The sequence below is a fragment of the Salvelinus alpinus genome, chromosome 1, assembly GCF_045679555.1.
Source record: "Salvelinus alpinus chromosome 1, SLU_Salpinus.1, whole genome shotgun sequence".
Taxonomy (NCBI): domain Eukaryota; kingdom Metazoa; phylum Chordata; class Actinopteri; order Salmoniformes; family Salmonidae; genus Salvelinus; species Salvelinus alpinus.
In genome coordinates, this window is record NC_092086.1 from 115,768,905 (window position 1) to 115,794,764 (window position 25,860).

Sequence of the window (25,860 nt, forward strand, 5' to 3'; positions counted from 1 at the left end):
ATACAGGGTCAGTTCCATATTAACAATGTACAGGGATACTGGAGTGATGGAGGTAGATATGTATAGGGGGAACGTGACTATATACAGGGTCAGTTCCATATTAACAATGTACAGGGATACTGGAGTGATGGAGGTAGATATGTATAGGGGGAAGGTGACTATATACAGGGTCAGTACCATATTAACAATGTACAGGGATACTGGAGTGATGGAGGTAGATATGTATAGGGGGAAGGTGACTATATACAGGGTCAGTTCCATATTAACAATGTACAGGGATACTGGAGTGATGGAGGTAGATATGTATAGGGGGAAGGTGACTATATACAGGGTCAGTTCCATATTAACAATGTACAGGGATACTGGAGTGATGGAGGTAGATATGTATAGGGGGAAGGTGACTATATACAGGGTCAGTTCCATATTAACAATGTACAGGGATACTGGAGTGATGGAGGTACAGTGGGGAGAACAAGTATTTGATACACTGCCGATTTTGCAGGTTTTCCTACTTACAAAGCATGTAGAGGTCTGTAATTTTTATCATAGGTACACTTCAACTGTGAGAGACGGAATCTAAAACAAAAATCCCGAAAATCACATTGTATGATTTTTAAGTAATTAATTTGCATTTTATTGCGTGACATAAGTATTTGATCACCTACCAACCAGTAAGAATTCCGGCTCTCACAGACCTGTTAGTTTTTCTTTAAGAAGCCCTCCTGTTCTCCACTCATTACCTGTATTAACTGCACCTGTTTGAACTTGTTACCTGTATAAAAGACACCTGTCCACACACTCAATCAAACAGACTCCAACCTCTCCATAATGGCCAAGACCAGAAAGCTGTGTAAGGACATCAGGGATAAAATTGTAGACCTGCACAAGGCTGGGATGGGCTACAGGACAATAGGCAAGCAGCTTGGTGAGAAGGCAACAACTGTTGGCGCAAATATTAGAAAATGGAAGAAGTTCAAGATGACGGTCAATCACCCTCGGTCTGGGGCTCCATGCAAGATCTCACCTCGTGGGGCATCAATGATCATGAGGAAGGTGAGGGATCAGCCCAGAACTACACGGCAGGACCTGGTCAATGACCTGAAGAGAGCTGGGACCACAGTCTCAAAGAAAACCATTAGTAACACACTACGTCGTCATGGATTAAAATCCTGCAGTGCACACAAGGTCCCCCTGCTCAAGCCAGCGCATGTCCAGGCCTGTCTGAAGTTTGCCAATGACCATCTGGATGATCCAGAGGAGGAATGGGAGAAGGTCATGTGGTCTGATGAGACAAAAATAGAGCTTTTTGGTCTAAACTCCACTCGCCGTGTTTGGAGGAAGAAGAAGGATGAGTACAACCCCAAGAATACCATCCCAACCGTGAAGCATGGAGGTGGAAACATCATTCTTTGGGGATGCTTTTCTGCAAAGGGGACAGGACGACTGCACCGTATTGAGGGGAGGATGGATGGGGCCATGTATCGCGAGATCTTGGCCAGCAACCTCCTTCCCTCAGTAAGAGCATTGAAGATGGGTTGTGGCTGGGTCTTCCAGCATGACAACGACCCGAAACACACAGCCAGGGCAACTAAGGAGTGGCTCCGTAAGAAGCATCTCAAGGTCCTGGAGTGGCCTAGCCAGTCTCCAGACCTGAACCCAATAGAGAATCTTTGGAGGGAGCTGAAAGTCTGTATTGCCCAGCGACAGCCCCGAAACCTGAAGGATCTGGAGAAGGTCTGTATGGAGGAGTGGGCCAAAATCCCTGCTGCAGTGTGTGCAAACCTCATCAAGAACTACAGGAAACATATGATCTCTGTAATTGGAAACAAAGGTTTCTGTACCAAAAATTAAGTTCTGCTTTTCTGATGTATCAAATACTTATGTCATGCAATAAAATGCTAATTAATTACTTAAAAATCATACAATGTGATTTTCTGGATTTATGTTTTAGATTCCGTCTCTCACAGTTGAAGTGTACCTATGATAACAATTACAGACCTCTACATGCTTTGTAAGTAGGAAAACCTGCAAAATCGCCAGTGTATCAAATACTTGTTCTCCCCACTGTAGATATGTATAGTGATGGAGGTAGATATGTATAGTGATGGAGGTAGATATGTATAGTGATGGAGGTAGATATGTAGAGGGTTAAGGTGACTATATACAGGGTCAGTACCATATTAACAATGTACAGGGATACTGGAGTGATGGAGGTAGATATGTATAGGGGTAAGGTGACTATGTACAGGGATACTGGAGTGATGGAGGTTGTTGTTGTCAAAGCGTGCATGAAATGCATTGAGTTCGTCTGGTAGAGAGGCATCGTTGGGCAGATCACGGCAGATCACGGCCAAAACATCTATGGTTCTGTCAGAGTACTTGTCTCGTAGTGTGCGGGACTGTAGACTGTAGCCCCCTGCCACATGTGGTGGGCGTCGGAACCTGTGTAACATAATTCCACCTTCTTCCTATTTCTTCCTACTATATTGTCCTATTTTGTCCCCGCTATGACCTCTGCGGTACATATTCAGAGTTGTCTGAGGTAGCCCTGTCCTGTAGTTTAGCACCAACCTCTGTGCCAACCTTTTGATTAGGAAAGCAGTGAAACTTCACTGTGGACAATGTGGCCCAATGCATTTCCTTACGAAGCCGGTGGCGAAGGTGATTAGCTCGTCAATGTTATTTGCGGAGCCTAGAAACATATTATAATTAGAGCTAGCAAATTAGTCCTTTAGCACAATCTCTGATTCTGGTGACCATTTCTTAACAGATCGGGTCACGGGTACTTCCTGTTTGAGCTTCTGGTTGTAAACAGGAAGCAGGAGTCATGATCTTATTCGATCTGATTTGCCGACCTTCTATGAGGACAGGAACTTCCAGGGTCGTTCCTATGAGTGCAGCAGCAACTATAATGAAATGAACTCCTATTTGAGCAGGTGCCAGTCCTGCAGGATTGAGAGTGGCTGATGCATGATCTACGACCAAAACAAGTACATTAGGAAACCAGTACTTCATGAGGAGGGGCAAGTATCCTGACTAGTACTTTGAAATGAGTGACTGCATCAGGTCCTTCCTCCTGATCCTCGGGTACAGAGGATCCGAGGAGAGAGAAAACATTCAGAGGTTATTTTTGTCTTTATTTAACTAGGCAAGTCAGTTAAGAACAAATTCTTATTTTCAATGACGGCCTAAATGGTATTGATCAGGGACAGGGGCAGAACGACAGATTTGTACCTTGTCAGCTCGGGAATTTGATCTTGCAACCTTTCGGTTACTAGTCCCACACTCTAACCACTAGGCTACCCTGCCGCCTCTACACTCTAACCACTAGGCTACCTGCTGACCCTACACTCTAACCACTAGGCTACCCTGCCGCCTCTACACTCTAACCACTAGGCTACCTGCCGCCTCTACACTCTAACCACTAGGCTACCTGCCGCCTCTACACTCTAACCACTAGGCTACCTGCCACCTCTACACTCTAACCACTAGGCTACCTGCCGCCTCTACACTCTAACCACTAGGCTACCTGCCGCCTCTACACTCTAACCACTAGGCTACCTGCTGACCCTACACTCTAACCACTAGGCTAACTGCCACCTCTACACTCTAACCACTAGGCTACCCTGCCGCCTCCAGAGATGATGGACGACTGTGACTCCATCTTGGATCGTTACCGCAACAACTGAACAACTGCATGTCCTGCAACGTGATGGACGGCCACTGGCTGATGTACGAGCAACAGTACTTCAGAGGAAGGATTAGGCCTGGAGACTACAGGAACTTGGAAACATGGGAATGGGAATGAGCATGGGTGATGTAAGAGGTATAAGGTTCATGAGTATGAGGCGTATCATGGTTTCCATGGAGTAAATATTGCTGGATATACCTTTAGCAAGAAAAGTAATTTAATAAAATAATTAAAAACCTTTCCTATTAGTTTGATGGTATCATTCATTGTATTTTATTTATTTAGCCAAGATACTCCACTCAGAATCACTTCCTACTGTTTTCCAGGGAGATTTTATTTATTTTTGTCTTTATTTAACTAGGCAAGTTAGTTAAGAACAAATTCTTATTTTCAATGACAGCCTAGGAACAGTGGGTTAACTGCCTTGTTCAGGGGCAGAACGACAGATTTGTACTTTGTAAGCTCGGGGATTTGATTTTACAACCTTTCGGTTACTAGTCCAACGCTCTAACCACTAGGCTACCTGCCGCCCCAGTTCTGGTTTCCAGGGTGTCAATACAATTGTTTTACTATCAATAGAACATGATTCAGTCCCAGTGCTGTGATGCCTGTTTGATCTGTAGATAATCTGATCAAATCAAATCCCCCAAAAATGCACCGAATAGAAGAGTTGTAGACCTTACAGTGAAATGCTTACTTACAAGCCCTTAACCAACAGTACTTTAAGAAGTTAAGAAAAAAATAATACAAATAAGTGTTAAGTCAAACAAAAGATAAGTCAAAAAAAAAAAAAAAGTTAAATAAAAGTAATAATGTGGAGGCTCTTATACAGGGGGTACAGGTACAGAGTCAATGTGGAGGCTATATACAGGGGGTACCGGTACAGAGTCAATGTGGAGGCTATATACAGGGGGTACCGGTACAGAGTCAATGTGGAGGCTATATACAGGGGGTACCGGTACAGAGTCAATGTGGAGGCTATATACAGGGGGTACCGGTACAGTGTCAATGTGCGGGGGCACCGGTTAGTTGAGGTAATTGAGGTAATATGTACATGTAGGTAGAGTAAAAGTGACTATGCATAGATAATAAACAGAGAGTAGCAGCAGCGTAAAAGAGGGGTCTGGGTAGCCCCCAGCTGTTCAGCAGTCTTATGGCTTGTGGGTAGAAGCTGTTAAGAAGCCAATCAATGACAGATATCAAGGCTTTGTTGACATATGACATAACTAGGCAAAACAGTCTTGACTTTAAAAAAAATCATATTCTACTAATCTACTTTATCACAAAACGAGGTTAACTTCAGGACATATTTCCAGGTGTCAGAATCACTTGGGAAGAAAGGGAGTCTCTTTCAGAGACTGTTTTCAGCCACTAGAGGGCGCTCCTACAGGTTCTATGGGTAATGGACAGGGAGAAGTAGCTATTATAATCACTAATTTAGGCCTTCAGTCAGGGTTGGGATCAATTCCATGTAAAATTCCTGTCAATTCAGGAAGTAAACCAAATTCCTAATTGAAAAACTTTGAAGAGAATTGGAATTTCAGTGTACTTCCTGAATAGACTGGAATTTAAATGGAATTCACCCGAAGCCTACCTTTAGTAGATGAGTTGATGAGAAACAGCATTTAAAAAAAAAATAGTACATAATTTTTTTCATCACTAAAATATTATTTCTATCGTTTTATAGACATTCAAATAAGCTTGTTTAAATCAATGAAAAATGTCCAAGTACATTAACATTGAGTCGGCCTGGGCACTAAAGCCCATTGTAGTGGCTATTGCCTAGTATTGCCTGACAACAATTTATAGGACTATCGATTTCATTGTGTGTTGTGTCAGATTTATTTGCCAACAAACCAACTGTCTTTGTCTTTACTCAATATTTTCATGAACAGACAGACAGACGTATGTCTCTTTACTCTAGACTATATCAACATGTAGGCTATTAACTGCGTTGCATTTAAGGGCAGGGAGAATGAATGAGCGCCCAACGGTGCCCTTGGCGGGTGTATTCTAATGGTAATAGCTGATGGTTTTGTAGGACATTAGCGGGACATTATGGACCTACAGGAAATCCAACGCCCGTCTGCCCTCCTCAATGGCTGCTCCGCTAATAGTCAACACAACCCATTATCCTTACAACCCCGCTCAATAAAGGACAATCAGTGACTTACCATTAGAATGAAAAAGTGTGTGATATTTCAAAATGTTTTCATTAAATAGAACCTTAATTACTACCTTAAATAGTAATCTACAAGTAATACAATTTGCTATTACAAAAGTTCTGGTATTTTTCTTATTGGTTCATATTCAAACATTGTGACTTAATAAAGTTTGCTTTGTTTGTTTGCCCTATTCTTAGTGTTAATTAATTGGTAGTCTACCGCTCTCACTCCTGCCGCTGTGAGCGCTCAACCACTCTCACTCCTGCCGCTGTGAGCGCTCAACCGCTCTCACTCCTGCCACTGTGAGGGCTCAACCACTCTCACTCCTGCCGCTGTGAGGGCTCAATCACTCTCACTCCTGCCGCTGTGAGGGCTCAACCGCTCTCACTCCTGCCGCTGTGAGCGCTCAACCACTCTCACTCCTGCCGCTGTTAGGGCTCTGGAAAAACCGAATCTTGCCGACTCCTGATAAAGTCCTGAGCAGCAGATCAGACCATAGTCGGATTCTACTTTGAAGTGTATGAGTGTACTCCTCTCGCCACGACCCGCGGGGGGGTGAGATGTTAAATCAGATTATTGCACAGTGGGGAGGGGGTGGAGGAGTGGAGAGAGAGAGAGGGTGGGGGCAGGGGGGTAGGTAGTGCCCCATGCATGAGCCTAACATAGAGATGCTTACACACTCCAGCAACACAGTGAGAGAAATGAGGGGAGTCTGGAGTTATGGAAACAAGGAGGACACGATAGAGAAAGTTTCTTCGAGGATTTGGGGACGGTTGATGGCGCTTGGAATTGGACAACCAATTCAGGAGAAAGTGTTGCTCCGTTCGAATTCCCGAACAGCACCGGTGAAATCATTTATTTTCTGCGGGCCTGTGTTTTGGAAGTAGATAACAGCGGAGTAGTAACAACATTGTGGCGAGGAATTCCAACGCTCATTCCGGGAACCTGAAGACGCACGAAGTTTAGTTTAGAACCTGTTGCTTGCGTGCACTTTGGATACTAATTTACTCACTGTGCACAATCTGCTCGGTTCTAAGTGTGGCCTATCAAACACTGGATAGTTAGATTCGATTTTTTATCTCATTGAGGATTGTAGCCTAGTCTACTATCGCGAAGCAAGTTGTAGGTTTCCATCAAGTGCCATGCACGGCAGCGTATTATCAAATATGAGGGAGAGGGAAAGTGTCAGATTCAAGACGACAGCATGATGACATCGTCAATGCTTTCACACATGTGAAGAAAAAAAAACATCACTCAAACTATTGAATGCAATTTCACTCAAACATGAGTTCTTCCGGCGGCAGAAAGGTAGATAGGCTATATGTCGGCGTGTTTGAATTATTATTTACATGGAACTGAAATTCGGAAAATTATTTAAGCAATTTCCCCAGGAAAGAATTGTTGTTGGGTAGCTTCATCTTTGCGACACGTTGTGAAAATAGCGTGCACGTTGGGAGTTACGATGCTGGTCTCTTGGGTCACATTTATTCAAGCGTTCCTAATGCTGCTGGTGAAAGGAGACGACCAATGGAGCCTCCGGGAGTCGTCTAACTGCGAGCTAAAAAGGAAAGTAAGTCCCCTAATATCACGTCCGATTGAATATAATGTCTTAGCCAACATCTAAGTAAATTATGATTTTTTTCATAATTTTAAAAATGTCCAATGGAACTGTTATTTGAATATCTGAATGTCCACGGTCCCGTTTTAGCCTATAAATATGTTAGGCTAAATTATTATTTCTTCCATTCACTTTTCATTTACAAAATGTGTCGTTCTAGGCTAGTTCATTCATCCGCGAGTGTAGCCTAATCCACAGATAGGTGCGAACCTCAAAAAGTAGGTCTAAGTGTTTTCCTGTAAAGTTTCTACATCCTCTAAGAGCGCAGATCATTTCGGATGTCTATTGTGTGAGTCTAGTGCGCTGTGAAGTGTTCTGCTGATAAGACATTATCAGTCCATTACCGAGCATCAAATGGCCTATCGCATGTAGAATCAACAGTCTCGGTCAATTTAAATAGCTCCATGTTCACACTGTCTATTTGCAATGGATGAAACCTAGTAGGTATTTTTGTTTATTGCAAGTCTGTTTTTAGACCAGCCAGCAATTAAAATAGTTTGTTTGTCCATGTCTTTGTTTAATTTTAGTGACATGTTTTGTGAGTGACATCACACGCACGCACACACGCACGCACGCACGCACGCACACACACACACACACACACACACACACACACACACACACACACACACACACACACACACACACACACACACACACACACACAGTATATGTTCATTAAGGACATAAGGTTTTGGGTTGACCAAAAAACATGAATTTGGTTTTATAGCCTGGTAATACTATTACTAATTCACTCAATGTCTTCTTTCCTCTTTTCCGCATCGGTAGCAAAGTGATCTGAACTCTTTCCTGTGGACCATCAAACGCAACCCTCCGTCCTACTTCTACGGCACGATCCACGTCCCTTACACGCGCGTCTGGGACTTTATCCCAGAGAACTCCAAGAAGGCTTTCCAGGAGAGCAACATGGTTTACTTGGAGCTGGACCTGACTGATCCCTACACCATCTCAGCGCTGACCAGCTGCCAGCTCCTCCCTCAGGGGGGAACCCTACAAGATGTTCTACCCAGAGATATCTACAGACGCCTCAAGAGGCACTTGGAGTACGTCAAGCTCATGATGCCATCGTGGATGACTCCTGACCAGAGGGGTAAAGGCCTCTACGCTGACTACCTGTTTAATGCAATAGCAGGGAACTGGGAGAGAAAGAGGCCTGTGTGGGTGATGTTGATGGTGAACTCGTTGACGGAGGCGGACATTAAGACGAGAGGGGTCCCGGTGTTGGATCTGTACCTGGCTCAGGAGGCAGAGAGGATGAGGAAGAGAACAGGAGCTGTGGAGAAGGTGGAGGAACAGTGTCACCCTCTCAACGGACTCAACTTCTCTCAGGTGAGTCCATCGCAAATTGCACCCGGCCTATTTTCTACATAGTGCACTACTTTAGACCAGAGCCCGAAAGAACCCTATTCCCTATATAGTGCACTACTTTTAACAGAGCCCTATAGAACCCTATTCCCTATATAGTGCACTACTTTAGACCAGAGCCCTAGAGAACCCTATATAGTTCACTACTTTAGACCAGGGACCATCCTAATCTATTAGATATGATTTTAAACCTTCACAATTTCGCATAAATCAAGAACAATGTTTGGATTTCAAGAAAGACCTAAAATCAAATGACATTTTATTCGTCACATGTTTCCTAAACAACAGGTGTAGACTAACAGGGACATGCTGACTGACAGGTCCTTTTTAAAGTATAAATGTTAAATGTGACACATGGAATAAATGCACAGAGAATAACGAATAACAATAACATGGCTATATGCAGGAGGTACCAGGTAATAACATGGCTATATGCAGGAGGTACCAGGTAATAACATGGCTTTATACAGGAGGTACCAGGTAATAACATGGCTTTATACAAGGAGTACCAGGTAATTACATGGCTATATACAGGAGGTACCAGGTAATAACATGGCTTTATACAAGGAGTACCAGGTAATTACATGGCTATATAGAGGAGGTACCAGGTAATAACATGGCTATATACAGGAGGTACCAGGTAATAACATGGCTATATACAGGAGGTACCAGGTAATAACATGGCCATATACAGTGAGTACCAGGTAATAACGTGGCTATATACAGGTAGTACCAGTACTGAGTCAATGTGCAGGGGTACCAGGTAATAACATGGCTATAAACACATGGTGTACCAGTACCGAGTCAATGTGTAGGGGTACCAGGTAATGACATGGCTATATACAGGGAGTACCAGTACCGAGTCGATGTGCAGGGCTACCAGGTAATGACATGGCTTTATACAGGGAGTACCAGTACCGAGTCGATGTGCAGGGGTACCAGGTAATTTAGGTAGCTACAGTGCCATCAGAAAGTATTCATACACCTTGACTTATTCCACATTTTGTTGGATTAAATATATTTTTTTTCTCAACCATCTACACACAATACCCCATAGTGACATCACAATACCCCATAGTGACATCACAATACCTCATAATGACATCACAATACCCCATAATGACAAAGTCAAAACATATTTTTTGACATTTATCCACATTTCTTGAAAATGGAATACAGAAATATAGAATTGTCATTAGTATTAACACCCCTGAGTCAATACTTTGTTATTAGTATTATTTTAGGGGGTGGATCAGCTTTAATATTGCATATATATTGTGGCTTCTATCAATGTAATTATCTGCATCATTTCCAATCCCCCATATATTAAAAAAATAAAATAATACATATATATATATACAGTGGCAAGAAAAAGTATGTGAACTCTTTGGAATTACCTGGATTTCTGCATAAATTTGTCATCAAATTTGATCTGATGTTCATCTAAGTCACAACAATAGACAAACACAGTGTGCTTAAACTAATAACACACAAAGTATTGTATTTTTCTTGTCTACATTGAATACAATAGTGTCAGCTAAAGACTTACAGAAATCTCTGGAACATGCTAACATCTCTGTTGACGAGTCTACGATACGTGAAACACTAAACAAGAATAGTGTTCATGGGAGGACACCACTGAAGAAGTCACTGCTGTCCAAAAAAACATTGCTGCACCTCTGAAGTTTGCAAAAGTGCACCTGGATGTTCCACAGCGCTACTGTCAAAATATTCTGTGGACAGATGATATTACTATGTGTGAAGAAAAAAAGGCACAGCACACCAACATCAAAACCTCATCCCAACTGTAAAGTATGGTGGAGGGAGCATCATGGTTGCTGCTTTGCTGCCTCAGGCCCTGGACAGCTTGCTGTCATCGACCGAAAAATGAATTCCCAAGTTTATCAAGACATTTTACAGGAGAATGTTAGGCTATCTGTCCGCCAATTGAAGCTCAACAGAAGTTGAGTGATGCAACAGGACAACGACCCAAAACACAGAAGTAAATCAACAACAGAATGTCTTCAATAGAAGAAAATACGCCTTCTGGAGTGGCCCAGTCAGAGTCCTGACCTCAACCCCATTGAGATGCTGTGGCCTGACCTCCAGAGAGCAGTTCACACCAGACATCCCAAGAATATTGCTGAACTGAAACAGTTTTGTAAAGAGGAATAGTCCAACATTCCTCCTGACCGTTGTGCAGGTCTGATCCTCAACTACAGAACACATTTGGTTGAGGTTATTGCTGCCAAAGGAGGGTCAACCAGTTATTAAATCCAAGGGTTCACATACTTTTCCCACCCTGCACTATGAATGTTTACACGGTGTGTTCAATAAAGACATGAAAACGTATAACTGTTTGTGTGTTATTAGTTTAAGCAGGTTGTCTTTGCCTATTGTTGTGACTTAGATGAAGATCAGATAAAATTTTATGACCAATTTATGCTGAAATCCAGGTATTTCCAAAGGGTTCACATACTTTTTCTTGCCACTGTATATTTGTTATATATTTCCCTTCATTATTTCCCCCTAACCCTACTACCCCTACCCTTGGAGTAAACTAATTGACAACACTTAGGCTTCTTCTTCCTGTTTATACATACATTTTACAAACACAGTATATTTTACAATAGTTGTCTTGTTGTTATTAGTCCAATCCTTCAGCTACCCTCAACCCCTCCCATCTATCTCTGAACACCATTCAGTCCCATCCTTCAGCTCCCCTCAACCCCTCCCATCTATCTCTGACCACCATCCAGTCCCATCCTTCAGCTACCCTCAACCCCTCCCATCTATCTCTGAACACCACCCAGTCCCATCCTTCAGCTCCCCTCAACCCCTCCCATCTATCTCTGAACACCATCCAGTCCCATCCTACAGCTCCCCTCAACCCCTCCCATCTATCTCTGACCACCATCCAGTCCCATCCTTCAGCTCCCCTCAACCCCTCCCATCTATCTCTGACCACCATCCAGTCCCATCCTTCAGCTCCCCTCAACCCCTCCCATCTATCTCTGAACACCATCCAGTCCCATCCTTCAGCTCCCCTCAACCCCTCCCATCTCTCTCTGAACACCATCCAGTTTTGATTTCTATGTGCCATATATTTTTCAAATGTGCTGTGATGTTTTACAAAAGTTCTAAATCTTTCATTCTCATAGTTTCTACAGATTGTTAATTCAAGATATACATTATTATATTATTGATTGATTGACTATGGCTTTTCAGATCACCCAGCAGTGCTATCTGCAGAGTTAGCTCAAGGTAAATGTTGTGATTCTTCAGCCATTCCTGAACCTGCAACCAAAAACAAGCTACATATGGACAGTACCAAAACAAGTGATCTAATGATTCTGTCTGTTCGCAGCAAAATCTGCAGAGCTGGGATGGTTGTATCCCCCATACAGGGCATTTGGAAAGTTTTCAGACCCCTCGACTTTTCCCACATTTTGTTACATTACAGCCTTATTCTGAAATGTATTAAGTTGTTTTTGTCAAAGCAAAAACTTAAATATGACATTTACATAAGTATTCAGACCCTTTACTCAGTACTTTGTTGAAGTACCTTTGACAGCGATTACAGCCTTGAGTCTTCTTGGGTATGACGCTACAAGCTTGGCACACCTGTATTCTCTGTAGATCCTCTCAAGCTCTGTCAGGTTGGATAGGGAGTGTCGCTGCACAGCTATTTTCAGGTCTCTCCAGAGATGTTCGATCGGGTTCAAGTTTGGGCTCTGGCTGGGCCACTCAAGGACCTTCAGAGACTTGTCCCAATGCTACTCCTGCATTGACTTGGCTGTGTGCTTAGAGTCGTTGTCCTTCTGGAAGATTCTCCCATCTCCACAGAATAATTCTGGAGCTCTATCAGAGTGACCATCGGGTTCTTGGTCACCTCCCTGACCAAGGCCCTTCTCCCCGATTGCTCAGTTTGGACCACCGAGCAGCCAGCTCTAAGAAGAGTCTTGGTGGTTCCAAACTTCTTCCATTTAAGAATGATGGAGGCCACTGTGTTCTTGGGGACGTTCAATACTGAATACATTTTTTGGTACATACTGTAATCCTGTCTCGAAGCTCTACAGACAATTCCTTCAACCTCATGGCTTGGTTTTTGCTCTGACATGTATTGTCAACTGTGGGACCTTATATAGACAGGTGTGTGCCTTTCCAAATCATGTCTAATCAATTGAATTTACCACAGGTGCACTCCAATCACGTTGTAGAAACATCTCAAACTTATCAATGAAAACGGATGCACCTGAGCTCAATTTTGAGTCTCATAGCAAAAGTGTTGAATACTTATGTAAAAAATACAAGTGTTATACATCGGCTTAAAGATGAACTTCTTGTTAATCCAGCCGCTTTGTCAGATTTCAAAAAGGCTTTACGGCGAAAACATACCATGCAATTATCTGAGGACAGCGCCCCGCTTACAAAAGCATACAAACATTTTACAACCAAGTAAAGGAATTACAAAAGTCAGAAATAGCAATAAATGTAATCACGTACCTTTGAAGATCTTCATATGGTTGCAGTCACAATTGTCCCAGCTACACAATAATGGTTTGTTTTGTTTGATAAAGTCCCTCTTTATATCCCAAAAACTCTGTTTTGTTGGCGCATTTTGTTCAGTAATCTACTGGCTCAAAGGCGGTCAAAACATGCAGACGAATACATCCTAATAGTACCGGTAAAGTTCATAGAAACATGTCAAACAATATTTATAATTAATCCTCAGGTTGTCAATTGTCTAAATAATCGATAATATTTCAACCGGACAAAAGCGTATTCAATAGAAAGGAAAAACAACGAAGGGCGCGCACTCGGTCATGCGCGTAAACCAGCACTGCATGATTCTACAGTCCACTGACAGAAAGGTCTCATTCTTCTTCATTTTTCAGAAAACAAGCCTGAATCAATGTCTAAAGACTGTTGACATCTAGTGGAAGCCATAGGAACTGCAATCTGGGTCCTAACCCATTAGATACTCTATAGGCATTCAATTGAAAATAACCACATCAAAAAAATCCCACTTCCTGGATGGATTTTCCTCAGGTTTTCGCCTGCCATATCAGTTTTGTTATACTCACAGACATTATTTGAACAGTTCTGGAAACGTTAGAGTGTTTTCTATCCAAATCTGCCAATTATATGTATATCCTAGCTTCTGGGCCTGAGTGACAGGTAGTTTATTTTGGGCACGCTTCTCATCCAGACGTCGAAATACTGCCCCCAAGCCATAAGAAGTTTTAACCCATTGTATAAGAGATTCTCCAAAATTAAAATATTTCAGGCATTTATATATAAATTCCAGTCGTACTTTATCAAAGGCCTTTTCAAAGTCAGCTATGAAAACAAGGCCTGGTTTCACATATTTTTCATAGTGTTCTATTGTTTCCAGTACTTGTCTTATATTATCTCCAATGTATTGTCCATGTAAAAAAAACTTGTCTGATTAGGATGAATAATATCCGACAATACCTTTTTAATTCTATGCACAATGCATTTTTGCTAGAATTTTGGCATCACAACAGTGAAGTGTTTACAGGCCACCAATTTTTTTAATGGACTGGACCTTTATGTTTACCACCTGAGTCAATACTTTGTGACCTTTCACCTTTGGCTGCGATTACAGCTTTAAGTCATCTTGGGTATGACTGTATCAGCTTTGCACATCTGGATTTGTGGATTTTCTTCCTTGCAGATTGCAGCGGCGGTGAACAGCAATCTTTAAATATTTCCACGGATTTTCTATGGGATTAAAGCCTGTGCTTTGGCTTTCACATTCTTGTTCTGAAGCCATTCCAGCGTTGCTTTGTCAGTATGCTTGGGGTCATTGTCCCGTTGGAACTTAAATCTTCACCCCAGTCTAAGGTCGTTTGCACTCTGAAACTGGTTCTCATCAAGGATGCCTGTATTTGGTGCCATTTTTCCCTCTATCTTTACCATTCTCCCTCTTCCTGCCACAGAAAAACCATCCCCATAGCATGTTGCTGCCACTACCATGCTTCACGGTAGGGATGGTGTTAGATGGGTGATGGGCTGTGCCTGGTTTTCTCCAGACATAGAGCTTTGCATTCAGGCCAAAGAGTTACATTTTTGTGGGTACAGTCCAGTGTTAGCATAGAGTCAGTGCACAAGAGTTAGTGCAAAAAAAGGTCAATGCAGGTAATCCGGGTAGCCATTTGATTAGCTGTTTAGCAGTCTTGTTTAGCAGTCTTCTGGTTTGGGTGTAGAAGCAGTTCAGGGTCCTGTTGGTTCAAGACTTCTTACACTGGGACCGCCTGCTGTGCGAAAGCAGTGAAAACATTTTATGGCATGGGTGGCTGGAGTCTTTATCAATGTTTTGGACCTTCCTCTGACACCACCTGGTATAGGTCCTGGATGGCAGGGAGTTTGGCCCCAGTATTGTACTGGGCCGTACTCACCAACAGAGGTGTGGACTCGAGTTACATGACTTGGACTTGAGTCAGACTCGAGTCACAAATATGATGACTTGCAACTCGACTTTGACTTTAACACCAATGACTCGTGATTTGACTTGGACTTGAGCCTATTGACTCGACCTGACTTGATACCCTCCCCAAGCCAAAATATTGCTATTTAAAAAATGGTGATGATGATGATGCTATTTAAAAAAGTGTGCAGCGCATCAACTCTTCATTTAACGGATTACAGTTTGAATCGGACAGCAGCCAATCAAATTGTGCCAGCTGAGAAAAAGTTGTGCGTGGCAGTGCAGAGGAACGTCGGCAGGTGAAGTCAGATGAAGACCTTGGAAAGATGATACCCCCAAATTATTATTTTCAGATATAAAGACAACGCTGTATCAACAAAAAACGGATTGCAACTTGCAAAACACGCGGGAAGAAAATTACAGACGGAGGCGCAACAATTTCCAACTTTGTTCGACATTTGAAGCTGCACAAAGAACGTTAAGTCGTGGCTAATATAGCCGACAGCTATATATTTTATTACGTTACTGGTGTATCATCATATACCTGCTCCACTGTATCCCCGTCAATGAGAATGGAGGCGTGCTCGGTCCTCTTTTTCCTGTAGTCCACAATCATCTCCTTTGTCTTAACTTCTTGACGCACGGATCCCTTTAGCGGGATCATTTTCGTAAACAACCGCTGAATTGCAGAGCGCCAAATAAATAAAAAATACTAAAAATATTTATAATCATGAAATCACAAGTGAAATATACCAAAACACAGCTTAGCTTGTTGTTAATCCACCTGTCGTGTCAGATTTTGAAAATATGCTTTACAGCGAAAGCAATCAAAGCGTTTGTGAGTTTATCAATCACTAGACAAAACAGTAAGAACAGCTAGCCGCAAATTAGCTTGGTCACGAAAGTCAGAAAAGCAATTAAATTAATCGCTTACCTTTGATGATCTTCGGATGTTTGCACTCACGAGACTCCCAGTTACACAATACATGTTCTTTTTGTTCGATAAAAATTATTTTCATAACCAAAAACTTCCATTTGGTTTGCGCGTTATGTTCAGAAAACCACAGGCTCGTGCCGGTCCTGAAGGGCAGACGAGGGTAGACGAAAATTCCAAAAAGTATCCGTAATGTTCGTAGAAACATGTCAAACATTTTTTATAATCAAGCCTCAGGTTGTTTTTAACATACATAATCGATAATATTTCAGCCGGACGGTAAACTATTCAATACTACAGAGAAAGAAAATGTTGAGCTACAAATCTCGGGCGCATGAACTAATCAAAGGACACCTGATGCGTTTTGATAAATCTCGCTCATTTTTCAAAATAAAAGCTTGAAACTATGTCTAAAGCCTGGTCACAGTTTGAGGAAGCCATTGGAAAAGGAATCTGGTTGATACCCCTTTAAATGGAGGATGGGCAGCCAATGGAACAGGGATTTTTCCAAATAAAAGGCACTTCCGGGTTGGATTTCCTCAGGTTTTCGCCTGCAAAATAATTTCTGTTATATTCACAGGCAATATTTTGACAGTTTTGGAAACTTTAGAGTGTTTTCTAACCTAATCTGTCAATTATATGCATATTCTAGCATCTGGGCCTGAGAAATAGTCCGTTTACCTTGGGAACGTTATTTTTCCAAACCTAAAAAGTGCCCCCTAGCTGAAAGAGGTTAATCACGTTGAGAGAGGTTGTTGTCCTGGCACCACAAGACCAGGTCTCTGACCTCCTTCAAATAGGCCGTCTCTGCATTGTCGGTGATCAGGCTTACCACTGTTGTGTCATCGGCAAACTTAATGATGGTGTTGGCCGTGCCTGGCCGTGCAGTCATGAGTGAACAGGGAGTACAGGAGGGGACAGAGCATGCATCCATGAGGGGCCCCTGTGTTGAGGATCAGCGTGGCAGATGTGTTGTTACCTACCCGTACCACCTGGGTCGGCCCATCAGGAAGTGCAGGATCCAGTTGCAGAGGGAAGTGTTTAGTCCCAGGGTCCTTAGCTTATTGATGAGCTGAGGGCACTATGGTGTTGAACGCTGAGCTGTAGTCAATGAAAAGCATTCTCACATAGGTGTTCCTTTTGTCCAGGTGTGAAAGGGCAGTGTGGAGTGCAATAGAGTTTGCATCATCTGTGGATCTGTTGGGGCAGCTGGTGCTTTCATGCATGTTTCAGTGTTATTTCACTCGAAACGAGCATAGAAGTAGTTTAGCTCATCTGGTAGGCATGTGTCACTGGGCAGCTCTCAGCTGTGCTTCCCTTTGTAGTCTGTAATGGTTTGCAAGCCCTGCCACATCCGACGAGTGTCAGAGCCGGTGTAGTACGATTAGATCTTAGTCCTGTATTGACGCTTTGCCTTTTTGATGATTCGTCATAGGGCATAGCGGGATTTCTTATAAGCTTCTGGGTTAGAGTCCCTCTCCTTGAAAGCGGCAGCTCTAGCCTTTAGCTCAGTGCGGATGTTGCCTGTAATCCATGGCTTCTGGTTGGGGTATGTACGTACTGTCACTGTGGGGACGACGTCGTCGATGCACTTATTGATGAAGCCAATGACAGATGTGGTGCACTCCTCAATGCCATTAGAGGAATCCCGGAACATATTCCAGTCTGTGCTAGCAAAACTGTCCTGTAGTGTAGCATCTGCTTCATCTGACCACGTTTTTATTGATCTAGTCACTGGTGCTTCCTGCTTTAATTTTTGCTTGTAAGCAGGAATCAGGAGGATATAATTACGGTCAGATTTTCCAAATGGAGGGCAAGGGAGAGCTTTGTATGCATCTCTGTGTGTGGAGTAAAGGTGATTCAGAGTTTTTTTCCCCCTCTGGTTGCACATTTAACATGCTGATAGAAATTTGGTAGAACGGATTTAATGTATTAATGGAAGGTTCCAGTGTAAAATGGCGCAGGAGAAGAAGGCAGACGTTTTATGTGCCCCCAAACGATTGTGCTTTGTTGTTTGTTTAATTGCATTGTCTGTAACTTATTTTTTTAACTTATTTTGTACATAATGTTGCCGCTACCGTCTCTTATGACCGAAAATAACTTATGGACATCAGGACTGCGATTACTCACCACAGACTGGCAGAATCCATTTTTTACCTTTAACAAGTCTGACGAGCCCGACGCGGACGATATACTGCTTTTTCGGGAATAGGCCCAGATCCCCAGGATTTGCATGAAGAGGAGGCGGAGAAAAAGGGTCCGGAGGGCGGGCTGCCTTCTGAGAATTCGTAGGCGATTGAATAAACCCCTACTTCCTTCCATTCTGCTAGAAAACGTGCAATCTTTGGACAATAAAATAGAAGACCTACGCGGAAGATTTAACTACCAACGAGACATTCAAAACTGTAACATCTTATGCTTCACGGAGACGTGGCTGAACAATGACAGTATCAACATGGTTATATGCTGCACCGGCAGGATAGAACAGCGGCTTCTGGTAAGACCAGGGGTGGCGGACTATGTATTTTTGTAAATAACAGCTGGTGCACGATATCTAAGGAAGTCTCGCGCTATTACTCGCCTGAGGTAGAGTATCTCATGATAAGCTGACTATCTACCTAGAGAGTTTTCATCTGTATTTTTTGTAGCTGTTTTACATACCACCACAGTCAGCGGCTGGCACTAAGACAGCAATGAATGAGCTGTATTCCGCCATAAGCAAACAAGAAAACGCTCACCCAGAGGCGGCGCTCCTAGAAGCTGGAGGCTTTAATGCAGGGAAACTTAAGACTGGAGTGTTCCGTTAATCCATAAATGGAATGCAATCAGGTTTTAGGTCTGGCCACAGCACTGTTTCAGCCACATTGAAGGTTTTAAATGACTTCCAGTGTGCTCTTGACAAGTTACATTGTGTGTCTGTATTTATTGATTTGTCAAAGGCATTTGACACCGTGGAACATGCTGTGTTAGTGCAAAGGTTAACATGTTGTGGAATTACTGGTCATGCTCTAAATTGGTTTATAAATTGCCTATCAAATCGTACACAATGTGTAATAGCGGATGGTTGTAAATCTGAGTCCATAGAGTTGTGCTCAGGTGTTCCGCAAGGTTCTATTTTGGGCCCACTGTTGTTCATTTTGTATATCAACAACATTGGGGATCTTATTGAAACAGCGGATGTTCATTTTTATGTAGATGATACTGTTCTTTATTCAAGTGGTAGTAGTTTATCTTTATCTTTTGAAAATGCCCAAAGAGCATTTAATATCATACAACAGAATCTGTATGATTTAAAGCTGGTTCTAAATTCAGGTAAAACAAAATGCATGGTATTTTCAAATGCCAGGCATGTTACTCATCATGTTATTGCTACATTGGCTGGACATACTATAGAGCAAGTTGAAGTGTACAAATATTTGAGTGTGTGGGTGGATGACAAGCTGAGCTTCACAGTGCGTGTAGAGAACGTGATAAGGAAGCTCAAGCTGAAAATAGGTTTTTATTACCGGCATAAGGCTTGTTTTTCTCTGGAGGCCAGGAAGGAGCTGGTACGATGTACATTACTGGCGGTTTTAGATTTTAGTGATGTTATATATATGCAGGCCTCAACCACTACCCCGAGAGCACTTGATTCCGTGTATCATGCAGCCCTCAGCCACTACCCTGAGAGCACCTGATTCCGTGTATCATGCAGCCCTCAGCCACGACCCTGAGAGCACTTGATTCCGTGTATCATGCAGCCCTCAGCCACGACCCCGAGAGCACTTGATTCCGTGTATCATGCAGCCCTCAGCCACGACCCCGAGATCACTTGATTCCGTGTATCATGCAGCCCTCAGCCACTACCCTGAGAGCACCTGATTCCGTGTATCATGCAGCCCTCAGCCACGACCCTGAGAGCACTTGATTCCGTGTATCATGCAGCCCTCAGCCACGACCCCGAGAGCACTTGATTCCGTGTATCATGCAGCCCTCAGCCACTACCCCGAGAGCACTTGATTCCGTGTATCATGCAGCCCTCAGCCACTACCCTGAGAGCACCTGATTCCGTGTATCATGCAGCCCTCAGCCACTACCCTGAGAGCACTTGATTCCGTGTATCATGCAGCCCTCAGCCACGACCCCGAGAGCACCTGATTCCGTGTATCATGCAGCCCTCAGCCACTACCCTGAGAGCACCTGATTCCGTGTATCATGCAGCCCTCAGGTTCATTACAAATCAGAAGCGTCTTACAGCGCTGTTGGCTGGTCGTCATTGACCTTGCGTAGGTTGAACACTGATTTATAAGGCCATATCGGGTAAAATGCCATTTTATCTCTGTTCTTTTTTTTTATCAGGACAGTAAATCAATACCAATTACGGTCCTATTCTCATTTGATTCTAACAGTACCAAAAATTAGAACAGGCCATGGTAGAAATAGTTTTAGTTACTCAGCTCCGTTGTCCTGGAATTCTCTCCTGAACATTTTAAAATTTGAAGATCTAGTTTAGTTGGTGGAGTTTAAACACTTGATCGATGTATATATATATATATATATCATAGAAGAGTGTAATTGTCTTTAGGACAGCTGTTTTTTAGTCAAGGCTTTTCTGTTTTTTAACGTAATATGTAGTTGTTGTACTGTATGTGTGTTTATAGTTTTGTTTAATGTTGTGTTAGTGTATGTAAGTTGTTTTGTCTGAAACGTTGTTCCCCCTGCTGCTATTGGACCAGGTCTCTCTTGGAAAAGAGATGTTATCTCAATGAGAAAAAACTGTATAAATTAAGGTTCAATAAAAAATGAAAATAAATTAACACTGGAGTGTTCCATGAATAAATTAACACTGGAGTGTTCCATTAATCCATTAACACTGGAGTGTTCCATGAATCCATTAACACTGGAGTGTTCCATTAATACTGGAGTGTTCCATGAATCCATTAATACTGGAGTGTTCCATGAATCCATTAACACTGGAGTGTTCCATGAATCCATTAACACTGGATTGTTCCATGAATCCATTAACACTGGAGTGTTCCATGAATCCATTAACACTGGAGTGTTCCATGAATCCATTAACACTGGATTGTTCCATGAATCCATTAACACTGGAGTGTTTCATGAATCCATTAACACTGGAGTGTTCCATGAATCCATTAACACTGGAGTGTTCCATTAATACTGGAGTGTTCCATGAATCCATTAACACTGGAGTTTTCCATGAATCCATTAACACTGGAGTGTTCCATGAATCCATCAACGCTGGAGTGTTCCATGAATCCATTAACACTGGAGTGTTCCATGAATCCATTAACACTGGAGTTTTCCATGAATCCATTAACACTGGAGTGTTCCATGAATCCATCAACGCTGGAGTGTTCCATGAATCCATTAACACTGGAGTGTTCCATGAATCCATCAACACTGGAGTGTTCCATGAATCCATCAACACTGGATTGTTCCATTAATCCATTAACACTGGAGTGTTCCATTAATCCATTAATACTGAAGCCCATGGAACATTCCATACCTCTGTGGACTCCCTTACCAAAAAGAAAACACATGAAAAAGTATGACAAATAAGAAAATGTGTTTTTCGGACAGGTTTCTTCTGTATTTCTGGACAATTGGTACCTGCATCTGATGGTCAGTCTCAGCGGAGGGAGAGAGCAACAGACTGAGGGTCCGTCTCTCAACGTCCCTCCCTTTCCTCCACTGATGCTGGACAAAAAGGGACACCGTCTTCCAGCTGATGGTGAAACTCGTGGACAAATTCATGTTGTTACTCCTATGAACAGAGAAAGTGAAATATTCCTCGATATTAAAAGAGACCCAAGCCTCTAATAACAACAACACAAGCCTATAGAGACACTTTCCTTCTCGTTCATTACGGCTGCACTGCTGATAGTAGCTTGAGTGGAAGTAGGGTGAACGCACATTTTATGGTTTATAAAAGTGTTGACAATACTGAATAAGACCTGAAACATGAAGTCACTCATAAAAACAGCAGCTCTTTGCTGTATTCGTTGACAGTCTCTCTCTAGTCGTGGTTTTTAAACGTTTTACAGCTCACAGTATCCACTTTGCTGTAGCTTTCCTTTATGCTGCTTACGTTACTGCAGACACGGTCATCTGAGCCATCTGATTGGCCAGCGGTAGGCCTATAGTACACTTGATTTGCTCTCTGGGTCCACCGGGAAGGAAGAGTTTGTACCTTCAGACACATGAAATGGTTCAAAATCGGATTCATACTTCATCTTTACCATTGGGTTTTTTACAGAAACGTTTGGCGATCGCCTAGCAATGCCTTGGCGATCGACCGGTTGGTGACCACTGACATAGAAGGTAATAGGAAATCCCAGGACATAGTGTCTGTAATAAGCTCACATAGCTGTCACAAAACTATCTGGATATTCAATTCCCAACTAGTTCTGTACATACAATAATCATAGAAACTCATGCGGATCAGATTCTTGCTTTGACAAACCTTAATATTCATGAATTCAACTATTTACTGTTTATGTCAAATTGTTTTGGTTGTCCTGAACAGAAAATGGTAAAAACACTCCGTAGTGTTTTAAATGGTAAAACACTAAATATAAAGGGCTGCAGATAAATGAAAGTCAGATCAATGAAAAGAGGATTTTTGCTGGGTTCCTGGGACTGATAGGGTTAACAAGCAGAACTATCCCACTGGGCACACTGGTTAAATCAACGTTGTTTCTGACGGTCATTTCAATTAAATTAACATTGAACCAACGTGGAATAGATGTTGAATTGACAACCGGGCCCGTGGGATGTCTCCATTTGAACGCGATCCATGTCAAGATCGTTCCCTTGTCCCGCATTTGGTCCTCTTTATTCCACCATTGCCACTGCAAAACTGTTAACTCCATCTTCTTCACATGAGGAGAATAACATTATTTCAACCCCACATGTCTGCAATTCCACCTGTAAAAGTTATTCCACATGTGAAAATCTAACATGTAAACCTAACAAATTAGATTCTCACATGTGATTGATTTTCCAATGTGATTGATTTACACATGTGAACTTCCAATTCCACGTGTGAAAGTAAGATTTTCACATGTGGATTTTTTTTAAATCATCATGTGAAATGGCAAATTTCAGATGTGAGGTGAAAATATGCTATTCTCCTCACATGTGAAAAGGTGGTGTTACTGTAACATGTGAACTCAAAATGTAACACATGGGCAAAAACATTTTATTTTATTTTTAGGTGCTTGAAGAGCCCAGTAATGAATGTGTCTCTTTCTCCCGTCAGTGTAAGTAATGGTTTTGAAGGAATGTTCAAGTCTTCGTTCGTTACCGAGTTGAGAATGGGCCTTATGATGTCATGGTGGTGTCAAGGTGCCTCGTTTCGTTTCCTCCCCCTCTGGGTTCGACTGGATTCTACTCCCACTTCACCTAAAGATGATGCCTCATGCAATATCTAGTATATTCATTATGTCACAGTTCTAATTCCTCAAATTTACTGGCAGATGTGGCTTCGTTTTAGTGTCTTGGTGTCATTTTAACAGGAAACTGACAAGCAAGTAAGCCTTGTCCAGCCAGAAAGACCCATAGGGCAGGAGCCTATCTCCTGTTTCTGTAGCGTGTGACAGCTTGATTTATAAGTACACCCCCTGGACAGGACAGGTAATTAGATATTGTCACCTGTTGCCAAGAATACCTTTTTTGTCCAGACTCCACAGTGGATAACTAAGGCTTGGCTGAACTAATGGTTGAAAACGTATCCTAAACACAGGCTCCTCTTCCCTATACTGCCCTGGGCCTTTCAGCTTGTTGAGCTCAGATCAGGACTTAATAGCTTGGCTCCGTTTTAACGCCAGGTCATGGAAAGCAGCGTGGGGAAGCTGGCTCAGTGCTTATGCTACTGCAGTACTGCAGAGAGCAGGCATTGATCAATATCAGTCCTGTTAGACAGGGAGGGAGAAGGAGAGATGAAGAGAGAGGGGAAGAGAGAGATAGAGGGAGAGAAAGAGAGAGAGAGAGAGAGAGAGATGAAGAGAGAGGGAGGGAGAGAGATGGAGAGTTAGACAGAGAGAGAGAGAGAGGGAGAGATGAAGAGAGAGGGGAAGAGAGAGAGACAGAGAGATAGAGGGAGAGAGACAGAGAGAGAGAGATGAAGAGTTAGACAGAGAGAGAGATGAAGAGTTAGACAGAGAGAGAGATGAAGAGTTAGACAGGGAGAGAGAGATGAAGAGTTAGACAGGGAGAGAGAGATGAAGAGTTAGACAGAGGGAGAGAGAGAGGGAGAGTTAGACAGAGGGAGAGAGAGAGGGAGAGTTAGACAGAGGGAGAGAGATGAAGAGTTAGACAGAGAGAGATGAAGAGTTAGACAGAGAGAGAGAGAGATGAAGAGTTAGACAGAGGGAGAGAGAGAGGGAGAGTTAGACAGAGGGAGAGAGAAGAGGGAGAGAGAGAGATGAAGAGTTAGACAGAGAGAGAGAGATGAAGAGTTAGACAGAGAGAGATGAAGAGTTAGACAGAGAGAGAGAGAGATGAAGAGTTAGACAGAGAGAGATGAAGAGTTAGACAGAGAGAGAGAGGAATGTGTTAATGCCTACAGGACTAGTATAATTACAATAGATGCTTACTTACTTTGGCCTGTCCATGCCAGGTGCTGGGAAGTCAAGTCTTGTTGCTCAGCAACGTGTGAGAAAAGATCAGCGGGGGAAAGTCTGCATCATTACAGGGGTCTTTTTTGGATTCAATACAAGCAACAGTCACCTAAATAGTGCATATAATTGATATAACTACCTGCAGTACTTAGATCAAACATCTGATTACCGATAGATGAAAAAACAGGGGATTTACACTATAGTGTACTACTTTTGACCAGAGAGCCTAGAGGGCCCTATGTAGTGCACTACTTTTGACCAGAGAGCCTAGAGGGCCCTATGTAGTGTACTACTTTTGACCAGAGAGCCTAGAGGGCCCTATGTAGTGCACTACTTTTGACCAGAGAGCCTAGAGGGCCCTATGTAGTGCACTACTTTTGACCAGAGAGCCTAGAGGGCCCTATGTAGTGCACTACTTTTGACCAGAGAGCCTAAATGGCCCTATGTAGTGCACTACTTTTGACCAGAGGCCAGAGGGCCCTATGTAGTGCACTACTTTTGACCAGAGAGCCTAGAGGGCCCTATGTAGTGCACTACTTTTGACCAGAGAGCCTAGAGGGCCCTATGTAGTGCACTACTTTTGACCAGAGAGCCTAGAGGGCCCTATGTAGTGCACTACTTTTGACCAGAGAGCCTAGAGGGCCCTATGTAGTGCACTACTTTTGACCAGAGAGCCTAGAAGGCCCTATGTAGTGCACTACTTTTGACCAGAGAGCCTAAATGGCCCTATGTAGTGCACTACTTTTGACCAGAGGCCAGAGGGCCCTATGTAGTGCACTACTTTTGACCAGAGAGCCTAGAGGGCCCTATGTAGTGCACTACTTTTGACCAGAGAGCCTAGAGGGCCCTATGTAGTGCACTACTTTTGACCAGAGAGCCTAGAGGGCCCTATGTAGTGCACTACTTTTGACCAGAGAGCCTAGAGGGCCCTATGTAGTGCACTACTTTTGACCAGAGAGCCTAGAGGGCCCTATGTAGTGCACTACTT

General features: G+C 42.8%; 1 protein-coding gene across 1 annotated transcript in view; it reads left to right on the forward strand.

The window, feature by feature from the left end:
* Positions 1–6,502: 6,502 nt before the first annotated feature.
* Positions 6,503–25,860, forward strand: part of trabd2a (TraB domain containing 2A) — a 143,321-nt gene continuing 123,963 nt past the window's right edge. Inside the window, exons 1-2 of the mRNA XM_071342374.1 lie at positions 6,503–7,426; positions 8,264–8,824. Coding sequence (XP_071198475.1) covers positions 7,319–7,426; positions 8,264–8,824 — 669 coding nt within the window. The 5' untranslated portion in view covers positions 6,503–7,318. The remainder of the gene's footprint in view (positions 7,427–8,263; positions 8,825–25,860) is intronic.